General features: G+C 42.6%; 2 protein-coding genes across 2 annotated transcripts; both read left to right on the top strand.

The window, feature by feature from the left end:
- The first annotated feature begins 456 nt into the window (after positions 1-456).
- lrrc23 (leucine rich repeat containing 23) lies at positions 457-4,546 on the top strand. Its single transcript, XM_080764606.1, has 8 exons — positions 457-638; positions 796-905; positions 1,035-1,155; positions 1,819-1,960; positions 2,062-2,192; positions 2,944-3,080; positions 4,055-4,259; positions 4,459-4,546. The coding sequence occupies exons 1-8, from the start codon at positions 549-551 to the stop codon at positions 4,501-4,503; spliced, it is 981 nt and encodes a 326-aa protein (XP_080620732.1). The 5' UTR covers positions 457-548; the 3' UTR covers positions 4,504-4,546.
- A 1,387-nt stretch (positions 4,547-5,933) lies between these two features.
- tktb (transketolase b) lies at positions 5,934-17,275 on the top strand. The gene is made up of 14 exons (XM_080764059.1): positions 5,934-6,154; positions 9,058-9,175; positions 9,417-9,530; positions 9,689-9,786; positions 10,627-10,818; positions 10,942-11,069; positions 11,193-11,389; positions 12,483-12,647; positions 13,572-13,728; positions 14,305-14,435; positions 14,674-14,757; positions 15,126-15,222; positions 15,373-15,492; positions 15,924-17,275. Exons 1-14 carry the CDS (start codon positions 6,048-6,050, stop codon positions 16,094-16,096), a joined length of 1,881 nt encoding a protein of 626 aa, XP_080620185.1. The 5' UTR covers positions 5,934-6,047; the 3' UTR covers positions 16,097-17,275.
- Positions 17,276-18,110: the final 835 nt, after the last annotated feature.

Raw genomic sequence — 18,110 nt, forward strand, 5'->3', positions numbered from 1 at the left:
TTGTGCGACAATTAATCGTCGACTTAAATATTTACCTACCTGTACGTTTTATCTGTTTTATGTTACCGTTTCAACCACCTCCAAAGACAGCAGAAGTTGCACCACCTTATTTCTGCACTGCAGTATGCATTGAGGTTGCTGCTGATGTGAAGTGACCCTGTATCTCCATGGAAACCACAACAAACGTTGCACAGCCTGTCCTTGCTGCAGAACTAGCAAGCTAAGCTATGGTGTTAACTGAGACAATTAATGAACTCTATGACACACTTAACCATACCATAACCTACTCGGGTAAGTTAGAATATTTACTGTCTAGCATAAAGATTTAGACAATACTGAATTGGATAACGTTGGCAGATTGTCATAGGCTAGGGAGGCCATGGATAATGTTGCTACTGTCAAGTCCAACCTTTTGACCGTTGAATTTTTTCTGTATCAAATCCATAGAACAAAACATTAAACAGGAATTACTGTTTAGCCGACCACCCCAATTTATGAGTGCCTTTTAGGTGAACCCTCTGTAGTAAAAAGAAAGAAGTCAAACAATTATGTCGGATTCTGAGATGGACGAAGATGTGGTGCCTTCAGAGGCTGAGGGACAGGATGGAGTCCAAGAAGGACATGCAGAAGAGGACAAGGTATAATAATATTACTGATGTTTTTAAAATAAATTGTGAGGCAAACTCGATAAAACCGCCCGGCAACGCAGGGCTCCAGTAGACGAGAAGTTTTAACAGTTTTTGGGGTTTTGTTTTGAGCGCTGATCATGTCCTATTCCTCCTCGATGCTCCACAGCCAGAGGAATGTCCTTTGACCAAAGAAACCATCGCTCAAGGACTGTCATTGCTGTGCCGTACAGGAAACGGACTAGCGCATGCCTTTGTCAAACTGAACCTTAAAGACAAGTAAGAGTATACTGTATATGTCACACAGTACAAAACAAATGTTTTGGCCCATGGCCTGCATGACATGTCCTCTAACTTTGAGCCGTAAATTGTGCAATCCCCCATTTGTCATCTCTCTGTGCTCTGCAGAGGGCTGACAGACATGGCTGCGATTTGCAACTTTGTGCACCTGCGCTTCCTGGACGCGTCCAACAACCACTTGACTGACCTTTCCCCTTTGGCTTCACTGAACCAACTGCTTTGGCTGAAGGCAAGCTGTTCTCTGCTTCTTTATACAGTTTCTGTACATCTCAATTACTGGCATTTACAGTGGTGGAAAATGATTATATTTACCTATGTACTGTACTTAAGTACAATTTTGAGGTGCTTTTACTTTACTGGAGTATTTCCAATTTATAATACTTTTACTTCTACTCCACTACATCTCAGATCCAAATTTTGTACTTTTACTCCACTAAAATTATTTGAAAATGTCTCCTGTGGTCAGCACCTCCCCGCTATTGGTGGGCGCTCCTACCTCTTTGTTTGTATTACAAAACATACATTAACCATTTCAGCCCTGAATACATTTCAGCCATTTGAATATAGCCGATTTACAAACTGTGTCGCGATGTGACGCACTGTAAGCTTTTAGATATGCTATTTTCAAACGTTTTTATAGACATTTTATACATTTGAAATCTTGGACGTTCTGCATAATGAGTACTTTCTACTTTTGGTACAAGTACATTTTGATATCAATACTTTAGTACTTTTACTCAAGTCAATTTTGAATTCCGGACATTTACTTCTACATTCTACTTCTACTTTGCAGTGTTGATACTTTTACATAAGTAAAAAAAATTTAGTACTTTTTCAACCGCTGCAGAATTGTATAACCCTGAATTAAACTGTTGTCTCTCTCTACCTGTAGCTTGATAACAACTCACTGACCAGTGTGAAAGGGCAGCCCTTGGATGGGCTGCCTTACCTGCAGTGGCTGAGCGTGGCGGTGAACAAGTTGAAAGATCTGGCGGGGCTCGGTGGGCCGGCGCTCGAGAGCCTCAATCTCATCGGTGGGATTGGAATGTGTTTGTTCTCCTTTTGTGTGTAATATTTTCAACCACAATATCATGACCACTCTACATGGCAATGTGTTGTGTGATCTCTTCCATAGGCAACAATATCCATAAAGTGAGTGGTCTGAACTATGGCCGCTTAACCAATCTGGTGACTCTGGAGCTGAGAGGAAACCGCCTGGAAACCACCGACGGCATCTACCTCCCCAACCTGCGGAGGCTATATCTGGTAATACCATACCCATGGACAGATTGGGGCCAGTGCCCAGGGGCCCAATTGGCCTTGACTGCCATGGGGCCCGTGGGCCATGAGGCCAATCAGCAATTTACTAAAATCTATATAGGTTAACGCTCAAATATGTGGCCCCTTCATCCTATACAGTGCGAGGCTATCTTACTAATAGATCTGACTGTTATGTTATTGGATTTGGGGGCGGCAGTGGCTCAGGGGTAAAGCGGCCACTTGGGACCCGAAATGTTCCCAGTTCGATCCCAGGCTCGCCCAGAGTTAGTGTCAAAGTGTCCTTGAGCAAGAGTCTGAACCCCTAATTGCTCCCGCCTTGCATGGTTTACTCTGCAATCCTTGTATGAATGTGTGTGTGAATGGTAATGCACAACCTATGTAAAGTGTCTTGGATAAAGGCACTATATAAATTACCATTTACAACTCAGAATCAGCTAGAATGATCTTTATTGTCACATCACATCACCGATATGTAAAGAAGCGCACACTCCCATCATTCTGTAGTGGATATAGGTAGAGTGAGAGCAGGAGAGAAAAGGGGAAAAGGCAGGATAGAAACAAGTTATATAATAAGACATAGATGTGTGTGATAGCGGGTATATGTTCAGAACATTGGCATTATATGTACACAAACATGAGTAGTGCCAACTCAGCCCAGGGTCCTCTGTGAGTGTAACACTGAAAGCATTGCTCTGTCCCGAGCTGTGACTCTTCTATCTGCTTTCTTTCCGTTCAGGCCCAGAATGCCATTAAGCGCCTTGAGGGTCTGGAGAGGTTGGAACGCCTCACCACTCTTCACCTCCGAGACAACCAACTGGAGTCTTTGGATGGCATCAGCCCCAACATGAGGTCTCTGCAGTACCTTAATGTCAGGTACTGTAACAATCAGCCCCAACATGAGGTCTCTGCAGAACCTTAATGTCAGGTACTGTAACAATCAGCCCCAACATGAGGTCTCCGCAGTACCTTAATGTCAGGTACTGTAACAATGAGCCCCAACATGAGGTCTCCGCAGTAGCTTGGCTTAATGTCAGGTAACAATGTTTTTCCCATACAATGAAGGGCCATATCTTGCCATATTCTACTATTTTTAAGACGAACCCTGGCTAATAAGACAAATATGCTTTAAAACATTATACGTGCCCTCTATAACTTAAGTATTTAATTTCTTTCATAAAGAATAAAGTATTTAAAATATAGCCTACTCATATTAACCTTAGGAAGTATTAAGTTGTTTTTTATTAGCACATGCATTCCATATATTCCATAGGGCTGGACCACACATGGACATATGACATCATCAACTTGCGACGGGAGCAGTTCCTATTGAGTGAAAGATTCTCTATTTATGAAAGCAATAAAATATTTAAGGTGTTTTTATTTTTTAATTTTAGTTATAGAGGGCAAGTATAATGTTTTAAGGCATATTTGTCTTATTAGCCAGGGTTCCTTTGAAAAACATTTTATAATAGTTCAACTAGCCGATCTATCGACACGTTGTGAGCTTGTAGATTGGCTATTTGAACTATTTTAAAATGTTTTTAAAAATAGTAAAAAATGGCAGTTTATGGATAAGGCGTAAGGCAAGATAGAGCCCGAAGTCTCTCTACTACAGTATCTCAATGTTAGCTAACAATGTAGACCTATAGTACAGTGTGTTTTACTCTCATAAAATTGACATTTCTGCCTAACTCTACTAAATAAATAACTAAATAAATGTTATGACTTGACGGCAAGAAATGAATCGGAGAACAATTATGATATTGTCACACAGAACTTTGAAACAGTGCATTTACATAGTATGTCAATCATGCTCTCTCTCTCTCTCTCCCCCTCTCTACATTTAGAGGTAATGGAATTGCCAATCCAAACACCCTGCGGAACCTGGTGCCAGTGTCCAGTGCTCTGCAGACCCTGGTTCTTTCCGAGAACCCTCTGGCAGAGACAGAGGACTACCGCCTGTCTGTGCTTGATCACCTACCACGTCTGAAGCAGCTCGACAAGGATCGAGTCTCCTCCGAGGAGAAGGAGGAAGCGGAGGAGAGAATTCAGGTAAAGTTACACGCTGGAAGTATGCTTCCTTGTCTTGGCCAGATGGAAGCAGCTGCTCTAATGGTTAGGGCTGTTACGATTACAAACACAACACGATTATGACAAAAATAATTGTGATTATCTCAAATAATTGCGATTTAGACGATTATGTAATAATTGTGACAGGCCTAGCTCTAATGGTGTGTTTGTCATGTTTTAGGCACTCCAGGAAGAGGAAATGCGTTTATCAGAAGACTTACAATAATGCCTGGATGGAAGACTGTGACTGTGTAGGAAGATGTCAGTGGCACACCTGTTGTCTTCCTTCCAGTATGTATGGGTCTGGTGTAACGGGTTGGGTTTGGAGGGTGTGACTGAGGAAGAGTGTGCTTTGTAAGAGAGCAGATATTACCTAATATTACACAAGATTGTGTGTGTTAAGGGTTTTGTGGTTGAGATAAGAATAAAGGTCTTACTGTAAGTCTGGCTACTGCGATCCAAAAATAATATCCTTGAGTTATTTCATTCACTGAAATTAAGAGTGCATTTTTTTTTAAACCCGCTTTGTTTTGTAAAACAATAAAACAAAGTTAATCTCTTTGTTATTACAAGAATGCATGTGTACATTATTTTCAGCAGTGTTTCATTTCTTTTTCATGTCTGTTTTCTGTCTTTTGAAAATATAATTATAAAAAAGTTAAGTCAATGTTTCAATTAAAATAATTATGAAATGAAAATAGATTTAAACATCAGTTAATTACTGGCTAAATGCTGTGGCGTAAAGTAACTAAAATACATTTACTCAAGTACTGTACTTGTAAGTTTTTAGAATTTTTTAGTTTGTTTTGTTTTTACTTTACTTGAATATTTCCAATAATTTCACTTCTACTCCACTACATCTCAGAGGATAATAATAGGGTCCACTACAATTTTTTGAAAACTCAAGTTACTATAATTACTATGTCAATTGTAAATGAATACTTTTCCTTTTGGTGCTTTTTGCCTTTTGATATCAATACTTTACGTTTAAATGCCAGACTTGTACTTGTAACAGTGCATTTCTAAATTATGATAAATGTATACTTTTACATGAAAATGTGAGTATTTCTTCCACAGACTGGGCTGTCTAAATTCCTTTTTTTTCCTGAGTAAGAATGAGCAGGCACAATGTGAACTGCAGATCAGTTCCATGTTGGCAGCAGGCCAGCACTGACAGGGCGACGGTGACTTAAAGGAACAGTGTCTGTGATCATGGAAATTTCCCACGAAGCAACTCTTTTGAACCTGCCAAAATATATACAGTTGCTATTTATGTCTATGTTCAATATTAAAACCTGCTCTAATATCAGTCATCTGAGTATACTGTTGCACTGGCATAAGTGGCATTATATTCAAAATAAAATAAGACTGAATAATGCATGGTTTGCAATGCTTTTCACTGTAGGTCTACTACTCCACTGTTTTTCCTAGACAGTCCGGCTTGTGTCAGTGTTACTTAACTAACTTTATTGGTTCATTCATTTATGTTTTTGGACAGATAAGCTGACCTCAGTTTAGACCGATCTGAGTCTGATCAGTTTAGAGATAAAGGCATTAATATCCCCTTTACTGCGCAACTTGCGCCACTACTGATCCGTCCAATGAGTGTGTGCGTGCCTGCGTGGTGGGAGGAGTGCTTCAGAGACAAGACATCATAAAGCTCCCCTTCTTCCCTCTCTCCTCCTTGCACGCCGTGGTCACACACATATCATCCCCCAGCAGCCAGAACAATTGTTGTTTAATTAATCATCTTTAAATATAAAAACCACCATGGCAAGCTACCACAAACCCGACGAGAAGACCCTGCAGGGGCTGAAAGACGTGGCCAACAAGCTGCGGATCAACTCCATCAAGGCGACATGCGCTTCAAACTCTGGGTGAGTTGTTGAAAAGTCATTCATAATATTGAATTTAAATATAATATATAACCGGTTATATACGGTTGAAGTTGGACGACTGCAAGTGAACTATAGGCTGATTTACCTGCCGGGAACCGTAAACTGATTGCTTAATGAAAAATAAGAACAGATCATCTAAGCTAATAACAATTGGGTGCGAGTGAACGCGTTGTTCTTTTTGTGCTGTTGACTGTTGTTGGCTGTTCTTTCTGACAAGCGACACCGGGCCCGGCCTGGAAGCGACATGGGCCCACGGAGCTGCGTCCTGCGTGCACCGGCCTGATGGGGCTCTGTGCACCGGCCTGGTGGCGCTCTGTGCACCGGCCCGGCCACAGAGCTGTGTCTGTGCACACCAGGCCGGTACACAAGCTCTGTGTATACTGTACGTGTGGAGACCCACGCTCCACCTTATGGCCCACACGTGCGGATTATCTCCTCCCAAGAGGCACGCCGTGGTGTGTCTAGTAAAGTAAACGTTATGGCCGAAGCCGCATCAACACAAAGTAAACAGATTATTGTAACTTTAATCTTTCTTCATGGAACCCTGCGGCTAGGCATTGCTATATGTTATCAGCTCTGAGCTAACACTAGCTCCACATTTTGTGGGTGTGTGTGACTGAGTCAGTGTCTTTGTTGATGGCGCAGCACAGCAGTTTCACTTTAAATGTTTAATGGCTCTGAAATGGACGCTGCTCAGATTTTAAGAACCAGTCCCTTAATAAATAATACATAAGATCAAGTAAAATGGTCAACTTTAATTCTAAGGCACAATGTAACGTGTTAAAAAGAGACCCATTTTATAACCAAAGTCACATGGCCATTGGCCATTCATTGGAGAGGGCAGGTCTCGTGGTCTGCTTGCTTGACTGTCTGATTTAAAGTTGCAGGCTCGACGATCCTTTTAAACTGCGACTGTTATTTACCTTGCTAATGGTGGTTAATCAGTTTGTCATATCTCTTGCATAGTAGCTTAGGTTTGCACCCTTAAGTGACTTAACAGCAGTTGGTTCGTTTTTACCTCTCTTTTCATCAGCCCCCCATTTTACACTCTGATCAAAGTTTGAACCACACACACACACACACACACACACACACACACACACGATACTTGGGAGTATGTAAAGTTGCAGTTGAACAATGAACAGTCAGAGTGAATGTCTTTAGACTTGGTTAGGATTAGGACAATTATGATTTTGAGCATATTAAAAAAAAGACCACTTAAATACCTGTGGTTGTGGGATACTAAGTTCACACTATCTAATATCAAGTTCACGCAATATCTAATATCAGTGTTCACTGCATTTTCTTTGCAGTGTGTATGACGGGTACATTTCAGCACATCCACACATGACACTTCCTCAATCCTACTAGCTACTACTACCTTTAGTGTACTTTTCATCATCGGTTAAAGTAACCGTAACTTCCAGACTGTCCGTGAGATGCAACCTTGCCGGCAAACCAGTTTTCGATCACTTCCTTCTAGTGTACTGTACAAGGAAATGAATGAATGCCCTGGCTGTGTCACACAGAGGTCTACTGTAGCTCAGGAATGGTCCCTGTCACCTGGCTCATTTTTTCCATTATGTAGCATGGTCACATCTGACACCTTATACTTATAGCCTACTCAATGGCTGCTGTTGTTCATTGATTCACTGAATGAAATGGATAAATATGCCTTTCTGCTTTGATGCCATGCCTTTTTATCTGAGTGACTTTGTTGATTTTACACCGAATTGTTTCTTAGCAGGATTTCTCTCAAAGGAAGAACTATGGGTAAATTGATCAATAGATTTGACAATGTTTTTTTTTTTGTTGTGTGTGTGGAATGCACAGTTTGACATTGGCCCAAGCCGGTCTTGACTAAAATAACCCAGTGTGTGTCCCCATGAGAATGATGTTGACATTTCTAGATTAACCCACATAGGGAAGCTGAACTGATATTGGCTAATGCATGTGAGATTTCCAAACCTGCCCGCCGGTTTCAAGACTGACCAATGTTCAGTAACTAACTGTTTCACAAGATTGCCTTTCTTCTTATCTCGTTTGGATTTGGATGTAAATAATTCCTAAGTGCGCTGAAGTGATTTAACGCCTCTTACTGAAAATGTATATCTTCTGTTTGGATGATAATGGTACATGGCTGTACCGCTCATGCAGAAATTAATCAACGGCCATGTCAACACACATTTCTTGCTTGTCTTGGTTCAATGCATCCTTTACATAGAAGTACTGTAAACTTGATAGAACAGCAAAACTTTAGATTGGATTTTCACATGTGTATACCAACCAACATGTTTTTATAAACTAATGGCTCCATTTTGTACGCCTGCAAAGAGAATAGACTATTTGCATTGTTAGCTTAAAAATAACTTGGATCAGTGGTTTTCAACCAGTGGTCCGGGGACCACCAGTGGTCCTTGTCCTTAAGGTTCCAGCCAGGTGGTCCCCTCCCCTGCTAAATGATAGAGTAAGTAACCAAATGGACCCTTATACTGTAGGTCTTTAACTCTTGAGAGCGTAAAATGACACCAAATGGACCCGTGATTTTATATTGCACTCTCAAAAGTTAAACCTCTGCATTACCTAATTTACAAGAAGTCTACACAATTGGAGAACGTAGAAGAATTGTTATTTTGATCAACGCTTGCCTGTTCTCTCTCCTAATTGTACCGATATCAATACAGCATGGAATTCAAGTTTCGGGTCTGAGAGGCTCAAATGTCGAATAAATAATGGACCTTGATATGAAAAGGGTTGAAAACCACTGATATAGATTATGGTAACACAGTCATGCATGTGTGTGTGGATTGTGTCCTTGGTTAACGGTTGGCTGGTTGTTGTCATGAGCTGCCTCTAACATGCTGTCTCTCCCCTCCTTGCAGTCACCCCACCTCATGTTGCAGTGCGGCAGAGCTCATGTCCGTGCTGTTCTTCAACACTATGCGCTACAAACCCAATGACCCTCGCAACCAGTGTAATGACCGCTTCGTCTTGTCAAAGGTTGGTCGTGTATACACACACACACACACACACACACACATGCCGCTATCTGTTGAGTTGACTATTGTTTTGGAGGCCAAAGCAACTTGCTAGGCTGCTGAGCCAGCTTGATGGCATGCCGCAGGTTCGACTCCCGATCCCGACGGCCTTTTCCGTGCACGAGAATCTTTTAGAACATCTGCCCAAAATGGGGACGCCAGAGTTAATGTGGTTAATGGTGTGTGTGTGTGTATGTATTCAGGGTCATGCGGCGCCGGTGCTCTACGCTGCCTGGGCTGAGGCAGGTTATGTGAAAGAGGCTGACCTGCTCAACCTGCGCAAGCTCGACTCTGACCTGGAGGGACACCCGACACCTGTGAGTCATGGATCTTCAGTCCCTCTCTTTGGAACCCTGTTATGGCGTAACCACTTATTAACATGTTGCCCTGTGTTTATCTGATGGCGTACACTATATATAATAGTAATTTTTATGATTAATTTAATCCTATAACTGTCACTCTGTGTGTCACTCAGAAACTGGCCTTTACGGATGTGGCCACAGGCTCCCTGGGCCAGGGCTTAGGAGCTGCGTGTGGAATGGCCTACACTGGGAAGCACTTCGACAAATCCAGGTGAGAACGAGTCCATATTAAGTTCAACGCATGCATGGAAATGAAGCTAGAAGGTTTGGCACCCACACCTGTCTTTGGCCACACTAGTGAATTCCACCAGATGTGTCCCCGTCCATCACTCTGCTAAAACTACACGCCTCGTCTATTTTTTTGCACTTGTGTGAAAGCAGCCAAATCCTGTAGCTTGACATCATTCACCCGTCATAAGATCTTGGCTTATAACTTTTCCAGGCCCAGTCATTGGACATTTTTTGATTGATTGACTTCATTATCGACTAAGTGCATGTGCAGTACACACGCATATCCGTTCTGTATCCGCCACTGATGCTCTCCAAGTAGGTTAATTGGACAATTTATTGGAAGTAATTTAATTAAACCGTAGGCTCTGCTGTAATTCAGGCCTCCGGAGCTAGTTGAGCTAGCTCAACTGCTTAATGCCGAGCCTTGTTGTCTTGTCTTGTCTTGTCTTTCCTCTCGTTGTAGTTAATTTAATCCATTATGCCAAGGTTCCCTTGTTTGTCCGGCAATAACTACTGTGATTCTTGGAATACTGTCAAAACAACACAAATGCTAATGCTTAGGGGTGTAACTCTGTAGTAACTGCATCGAAAAATATATTTTAATTTCAAGAATCAAAGTATATCGTTATCTAAATGGCAACATAGTATCAAGTACTTGTTTGTTGTGTTCACTCTTTATATCTATAATAAATAGTTACTGTATCCATTTAAAATCAATGTATCGTATCGCCACAAATGAACCAGTATCGTCCATGTATCGTACCGCTGTTAAAATCTATCGTTGCACGCCTGCTAACATTCGCCATGTTGTTGGTGGTAGTTACCGCGTGTACTGCATGTTGGGAGACGGGGAGTGCTCGGAAGGCTCCGTGTGGGAGGCCATGGCCTTCGCCTCCTACTACAAGCTGGACAACCTGGTGGCCATCATGGACGTGAACCGCCTGGGCCAGAGCGAGGCCGCACCTCTGCAGCATGACATGGAGACCTACCGCAAGCGCTGTGAAGGCTTTGGGTCAGTCCCTCCAGATCTAACACATTGAATCCCATTGATTCTTGGCACTTTATCTTTCCACATCTGCAGTGTGGCTCTTGAGTTAATATTTTTGTTATGGGTCGTGTTTGTGTAACACTGTAGGTGGAACACGTATGTTGTGGATGGCCATGATGTGGAGGAGCTGTGCAAGGCGTTCTGGCAGGCCCAGCAGGTCAAGGACAAGCCTACCTGCATCGTTGCCAAGACCTTCAAGGGCAAAGGCCTCAAAAGTGAGTGAATCCTTTTGGGATGCAGATTGATTTTATTATAAATATAATTTGAATATTTTTTCAAATGTATAGCAGATTTATAAGCTCACAACTCGTTGTTTTGTTTGTTTTTTTTACTCTCAGATATTGAGGACTTGGACAACTGGCACGGGAAGCCCATCCCCAAAGACCGTGTGGACGACCTGCTGAATGACCTGCAGTCTCAGATCCAGGTCCCGAACAAGAAACTCACCCCCGAGCTGCCCAACGAGGACACGGCCCCCGCGGACCTGTCCCGCATCAGCCTGCCCGAACCCCCCGCCTACAAGCTAGGAGAAAAGGTACTGACCCCACAGCCTACAAGCTAGGAGACAAGTTACTGACCCCCGGGCTACAAGCTAGGAGACGAGGAGGTACTCCTGAAATCTCAATGGACTCGCTTGGTCCAAGTGAGTCCATTACTCAAGTTGCAGACTTATATTACTTGTAACAAAGTATTGGAATCAAAATGTACTCTAAGTACCAAAAGTAGAAAGTACTAATTTTGCAGACTGTCCCATTTAAAGTTTTCAAATGTGTAAAAAATCTTTAGAAAATGACAGCTCTAAAAGCTCACAATGTGTCACATTGAGCTGTTTTACACTTAAATGTAGCTTACTCCACCTTACATTTTTACAAATTGAAAATCTTACCATGCTTTGAGCTTGTAATTGGGCATTTTAAGATGGAGTGTACATGGCTTGGAGGTTAAAAGTTTGTAACGGCCTGAAACCACAGCACCATCTGTGTAATCCATGGTCGATAATCAATGGGTGGGTCAAAGTTCGCTGGGCTGTTGGTGAACCTTGTCTTGTTCTTAGCTCCGAAAAAGGTTTGTTGGGTTAAATGTGCAGGGTCCCTTCTCCCACTGACCCTTATCAGTGTCTGAGATTAGATAACACATTTTACCAGTCTTTTTTGGTACTTTTCCGGATTCATTGTCTGCCTTCTGATAGGTCCCTGACTGACTAATCAGCAGGCTCTTTCTGCCTTGTTCTGCCCTGATTCCGCCTTATGGTTTAAGTTGAATTTGCTAAAACATAATTTATGCCCAGTCACTATACTGCACCTGAAATGATTTTCATTTACAAGTTTAAAATAAGAATTTAATACACTGAATATCAATATTAAGCAACTGGGGGAAAAGCCTGTCATTTCAACGGTAGTGGATGGAGAGAGGAATTTTGTCCAGCCAAGAAATTGCAACCAGTGGGTGCGAAGAGGGGCACAACCACGGGCGGGACTTTATCTCAGAAAGACCTCTGACTTTCATAAAAATGCTGTGGGTCTAAATCGGGTTGGGGTACATGGGTTTTAATTGACACAGGTGCATATGAGAGCATGTTTTTTATAAAAGAAAATGACCTGGTTCTTTTTCTAACTCTGTCCCGTCAGATGGCAACGAGGAAGGCGTACGGCATCGCCCTGGCCAAGCTGGGCAAGGCGAGCAAACGGGTGGTGGCCCTGGACGGAGACACCAAGAACTCCACCTTCTCTCAGACCTTCAAGGATGCCTTCCCCGAGCGCTACATCGAGTGCTTCATCGCCGAACAGAACATGGTAAAGAATGCACGCTTTTTCGTTTTACAAGATGTGGTGTAAAGTGCTCATGTTGACATAATTTATCTTGAAATCAAGCTACATTTTCTCAGTTTCATGTAGTGTAAACCCAAGCATCAATTTGATAATGGACCCTTCGCTAACCACCACAAAAGCAATTATCCAATGCCAATCCAAATAGTTTAGCAACCATTCCTAAGCTGGGCACCTCATACTATAGCTGTCAATGTTATTTTGCATGGCTGTACACACAGCTTAATGTCATGAAAGTGGCGCGACTCACCCACCCAGGCCAGCAGATGATTGCAATGATACTAATCACCCTAAGTCTTACCGTGCATTACATGAAATCTCCTGACGACGTTAAAGTTGATTGAAGTTGAGAATGATTCTCACTCTTAACATTTCCATGTATTTCTAGTTAATTAATGTCATGCACAGTTATCCAGTGCATTGCCTACTGCAGGCTTCTGTTCCATTGAGAATTGTGTAGACTGTAGAGTGGTATTGCATGAAGCTCAAAGCACAGTATCTGCCCAAGCTGGCATTCCATCTTACGTAGCTCAGTGGTAGAAATGTTATCTCCCCCGCTGGAGACCTGCATTCGAAAGCTGTGAAAAAACAATGTTGCAGTTTTAAGTTAGGATTATTATGTTACTGATGCTCAGAATCAACCAGGCTTTTCTGACATTTCATTCACAAATGTTTTGCATACCAGCGTGACCTCAGAAGAAGTTCTAGCCATAATTGTTTGCAGGCCAGAAAAAATGCATGCGCAGCGTTCCATCTTTTTGTGACATTTGTAGCCTACAATCAGTCATGGAACATGTTCATAAACGATTGGGTTTGAACTGTATATTTGATGCCCGTTTCTTGTTCTTTGAAACCCCCGACTTCAAGTTCCACTTCTTCTCCTCTTTATAGGTGAGCGTGGCCATCGGCTGTGCCTGCCGTGATCGCACGGTCTCCTTCGCCAGCACGTTCTCAGCATTCTTCTCCAGAGCCTACGACCAGATCCGCATGGCAGCGATCTCTCAGTCCAATGTCAACCTAGTGGGCTCCCACTGTGGCGTCTCTATTGGTAAGTTCTATTTCATACCTACTGACCGCCAGAGGGTGGTGTTTTCAACGACTGGATATCTTCCAGTATTCATAGAACCTTAGTTGTACACATCACCCTCGTGACAATTAATGGTCATACAAATTAGAAATTGCATACTCACGACAGTTGATTTTTTTGGTATTTGCATAGAAATAAGAAATACCGGTACATCTTTAATTCCTTGTTTAAAAAAAGAAAAAATTGCATGGGGCAATGCCTATTACGGAAATATTTAACAATATTATTATTATTACTGATGGGTATATATATATAAACAATTATGTATTTTGAACAAAACGTGGGCGAAGTATGGCTTAGAAAAATAGTGAAAAGGCCAACCTATTAGCAAGCAAAGCGTGGACAACGACATGGAAATGAAACTTCCATTTGCTTCGCTAGTTTTATTTAAATAACCTGTTATTTTTTTCTAAAGATGATTGGAAACCATTTCAACGCTTATGCAAAATACTTTGGGCGTTAATGTAATCATTATGACCAGCCTAATGTCTGAGAGGGACGTATCCACTAAAACACTGTCCTTTTATTTGTTTTTAGGTGAGGACGGTCCCTCCCAGATGGCCCTGGAGGACCTGGCCATGTTCCGTGCCATCCCAACATGCACCGTGTTCTATCCCAGCGACGCCGTATCCTTGGAGAGAGCCGTAGAGCTGGCGGCAAACACCAAGGTCAGTGACCACGTCTGTCTGGCTGCCTGATTTGTGGGTCACAGACCAATTTCTACACACACACACTAATCTAAGAAATTCCATAAACACAAAATGCGGCGTGTACTTGTAGATCTGCTATTTTCACTAGTTTGGGTCCCGGGCAAGCGTCTAATCTCTGTTTTGGGAACCACTGCTGTACATGGCTGGGAACATTCCACAGATGTGGTTCTCATGTGTCGCTCTGCTTTGATTCCAGGGAATCTGTTTCATCCGTACCAGCAGACCAGAGACCGCCGTCATCTACCCCCCGGGAGAGAAGTTTGAACTGGGCTTGGCCAAGGTAAAGAAAGACCCCCTACTGTCTCCCATGACATTTTACTGGAACATTTAATTGTAATACAAATGATTGCAATTAATTGTAGTGTTGTTGGCATTGGACAGTGGAGCATGTATGAAAAATGCATATCAGTTGGCCTTTTTAGGCTTTGTAAACAAACAAATGGTACAGTGCAGATATGACTAATGCCTTAAATATACTCTTATACTTTTTTTAATTACATTTTTGAAACTGAACGTTTTTCAACATGGAAACTACTTTGAATCATGTCTAATGTAGTAATTGTGAGAGGCCTACAATACCTGCGACGAGGTTGATTTCAACCTGTATAACTAGTTGGAAAGTCCTTTATAAAGTGTGTTTTTTCCTAGGTGGTGCGTCAGTCCGACAGTGACCAGGTGACTGTGATTGGAGCAGGCATAACTCTCCATGAAGCTCTGGCTGCTGCTGATATCCTGGCCAAAGAGGGTGAGCTTAGTGTGCCCTCTAGTGGATATATACTGATACAACGGTTTATGATGCTATGACAGTTCTTCAATGGTTATTAACTGAAAACAAAAAATCTACTGGATCACATGGACGAATTGATTAAACATATTTCCAAATGTCTTCCTGCAGGAAAGAACATCAGAGTCATTGACCCGTTCACCATCAAGCCCCTGGACGCGGCCACCATCCTGACCGCCGCCAGAGCCACAAGGGGAAAGATCATCACAGTGGAAGACCACTACAAAGAGGGTGAGTTCATTATAGGAGTGCTAAAGGCTATCATTTTCTTTTTGTTTTAAATAAAATATAGTTCACAACATTCAATGACTGGGGAAAGGTAATCGATGGAGGAGGGAATGATCAGTGCTTGCAGCCCTAGTGTTGTCACAGTAACCTGCATGATTTGCTTTGACATCTTGCAAATGATGTACTCATAAGTGCAAGTGAACATTGAAAGTGTCTGTGGGCTGCATGGGTGTGCCTACCACTACGGGAGACTTTTTTTAATCCTGCACCTGACAAATAACCCAAAGTGTGAATAAAACTAATATAAACTAATAAAACCTAGCAAACCCGCTCTAAAAATGAATCAAAACTAACAAATGGGGGGGGGGATAAAAATGGCACTACTGTGTGTGCGTGCACTGCTCACACGGGCCCATCTGCCCTGCTGTGTCCAGGTGGTCTGGGCGAGGCCGTGCTGTCGGCGGTGGGCGAGGAGCCCGGCATCGTGGTGACACGCCTGGCTGTGACTGAGGTGCCCCGCAGTGGCAAGCCCCAGGAGCTGCTGGACAAATACGGCATCAGCACCAAGCACATCGTCAACGCCGTGCGCCAAACCTTCGCCAACTGAGGAGGAGGGACGCCCCGCCTGCCCTCCCTCCCTCCTCTTGAGCTTGAATTTACCTCCACAACTCTTTGTAAAGCTACGGCGGAACCAAAACGAACGATGCATTCCAATCGGTTTAGATTAATTTATGCTGTAGTGTCATCTTGCAGCTCTAACTCTTTAGCACACTCTGGTGTTCACTGTGGTAGTTGCTAGCTATTGGAGAGGGAGTGAAATGGAACAGGGCCCCCCTTCCCCCCCCTGTGTGTGTGTGTGTGTGTGTGTGTGTGTAAGTTTCTAACCTCATAGAAGTCATACTGTTCCCTGTAATTCTCCTCTGTTTTGCACCTTCTAGCAACCTCTGCCCCAGTAGTATGGTTCAGTTTAATAATATCCTGTTCAACTAGTTTGTTTCATATGTATTTTTAATGGTGCCAGCTGGGATAGCCATTTAGAGAAGGCATGTCATAAACGACACGCAAAGGGTAATTTATACGCCTGTGTCTTGCGCCTAAATTGGCCTATTTACAAGCTCTCGACGCATTGCAGTGTGGCGAGTCGTGAGCGTGTAAATGGGGCTGTTTGTTGGTACGCCACCCCTAGTGTAAATCAAACGTGTCGAATGGCTGATTTGGTAAAACCCGTTTTGTGATGCGAGCGAGCTGTCCGGCTGGGCCCACACCACTTCCATGTACATTCCACCAAATCATGTTCTCATTACATGATCTGTGCATTCCACCACGTCACAGCTCATTGTTCTCATTACATGATCTGTGCATTCCACCACGTCACATCTCATTGTTCTCATTACATGATCTGTGCATTCCACCACGTCACAGCTCATTGTTCTCATTACATGACCAGCACTTATGTCACCTCAATCATTCCCTTTTTAAGTTCTGTTACACTGGCTCTGCGATCAGGCTAGTATTGTTGTGGTTAACTGTTCTTTTGGCGCGATGCATAAATGGCCTTTTCGTTCAACGCTAGCGCTGTGGTAAACTTCTGTTTTGAATTAACTTGAAATTGAACCAGCCAGCAGCGGCGCGTTGATCAAATGTTCGGAGCGACGATGTTGATCCGTGTCTGCAAGTGTTACTGATGGTAGTGAAGCTACCTACTGTATGGTCAACCTGTATCAACCCATGTGCTTTGCTGTGGAGTTCTGAAATAAATAAAAACATGTGACCCTGCGATACTGAACTGACTTGTTTTATTTATTTCCATATGTTAATAATATAACGCATAAAACGTTTGCACTTTTAAGAGTTATTACCTTATTTGTTTGAGTTGAGCCTAATTTGTGCGATGGACCATGACCGCTTACATTCTCACCAGTATGTAGAAATGTTTGCTTGGCGAGTCGTTTTTACACATGGGTGTCTTACATCCTATAGGATCGCCGGTGGGCAGACTGTCTAAGCCACATTCACCCTGAAGGGGGTGTGTGTGTGTGTGTGTGTGTGTATACACACGCGCATGTATATTTATTACTAAAATGGTGGGGTAAAAGTTGGGAACCACTGCTCTAGATGTGGGTCACGGACCAATGTTGAATAAATGTCCCCTTTAACTATACATTTAAAATGTATTTCAAAACTACCTGTCATCAATTAAACGATTCCAACATATATCGCAAATGAAATAAATCTGTCCATAAATTTCAAAAAAGTAGTAAATGGCAGCTCCACAAGCTCACAGCGCGTTGGTCCGGGACAAATGTATAATTTGTTTCGGGCAACCACTGTTCTAGGTTGTCAACGGGTTGTCAACCTTTTTCATATCGAGGCCCATTTGGCATTTGAGCCACAGACCCCAGTTTGAATGATATTTAGCCTCGCAGACCCAAAACTAAATATTTTGCTGTCATACGATACGATTTTGTCCATAATTCCATGCTGTTGCCAAACAATCAAAATAACTTCCTTTCTCTAATTGTGTAGACTTCTTGTATACAGATTTACTATTTTAACTCTTGAGAGCGTAAAATGAAACAAAATGGACATGTAAGGATCCATTTGGTTGCCAACTCTCCAAT

Source organism: Protomyctophum bolini (assembly GCF_963924005.1).
Source record: "Protomyctophum bolini genome assembly, chromosome: 5".
NCBI classification, from domain to species: domain Eukaryota; kingdom Metazoa; phylum Chordata; class Actinopteri; order Myctophiformes; family Myctophidae; genus Protomyctophum; species Protomyctophum bolini.

Coding starts and splice junctions, on each gene's coding strand:
- lrrc23 (XM_080764606.1), top strand. CDS start 549: ATGTCGGATTCTGAGATGGACGAAGATGTGGTGCCTTCAGAGGCTGAG. Junction 2,193..2,943: donor ACCTGCGGAGGCTATATCTG/GTAATACCATAC, acceptor CTTTCCGTTCAG/GCCCAGAATGCCATTAAGCG. Junction 3,081..4,054: donor CTGCAGTACCTTAATGTCAG/GTACTGTAACAA, acceptor CTCTACATTTAG/AGGTAATGGAATTGCCAATC.
- tktb (XM_080764059.1), top strand. CDS start 6,048: ATGGCAAGCTACCACAAACCCGACGAGAAGACCCTGCAGGGGCTGAAA. Junction 6,155..9,057: donor ACATGCGCTTCAAACTCTGG/GTGAGTTGTTGA, acceptor CCCTCCTTGCAG/TCACCCCACCTCATGTTGCA. Junction 9,787..10,626: donor AAGCACTTCGACAAATCCAG/GTGAGAACGAGT, acceptor TGTTGGTGGTAG/TTACCGCGTGTACTGCATGT.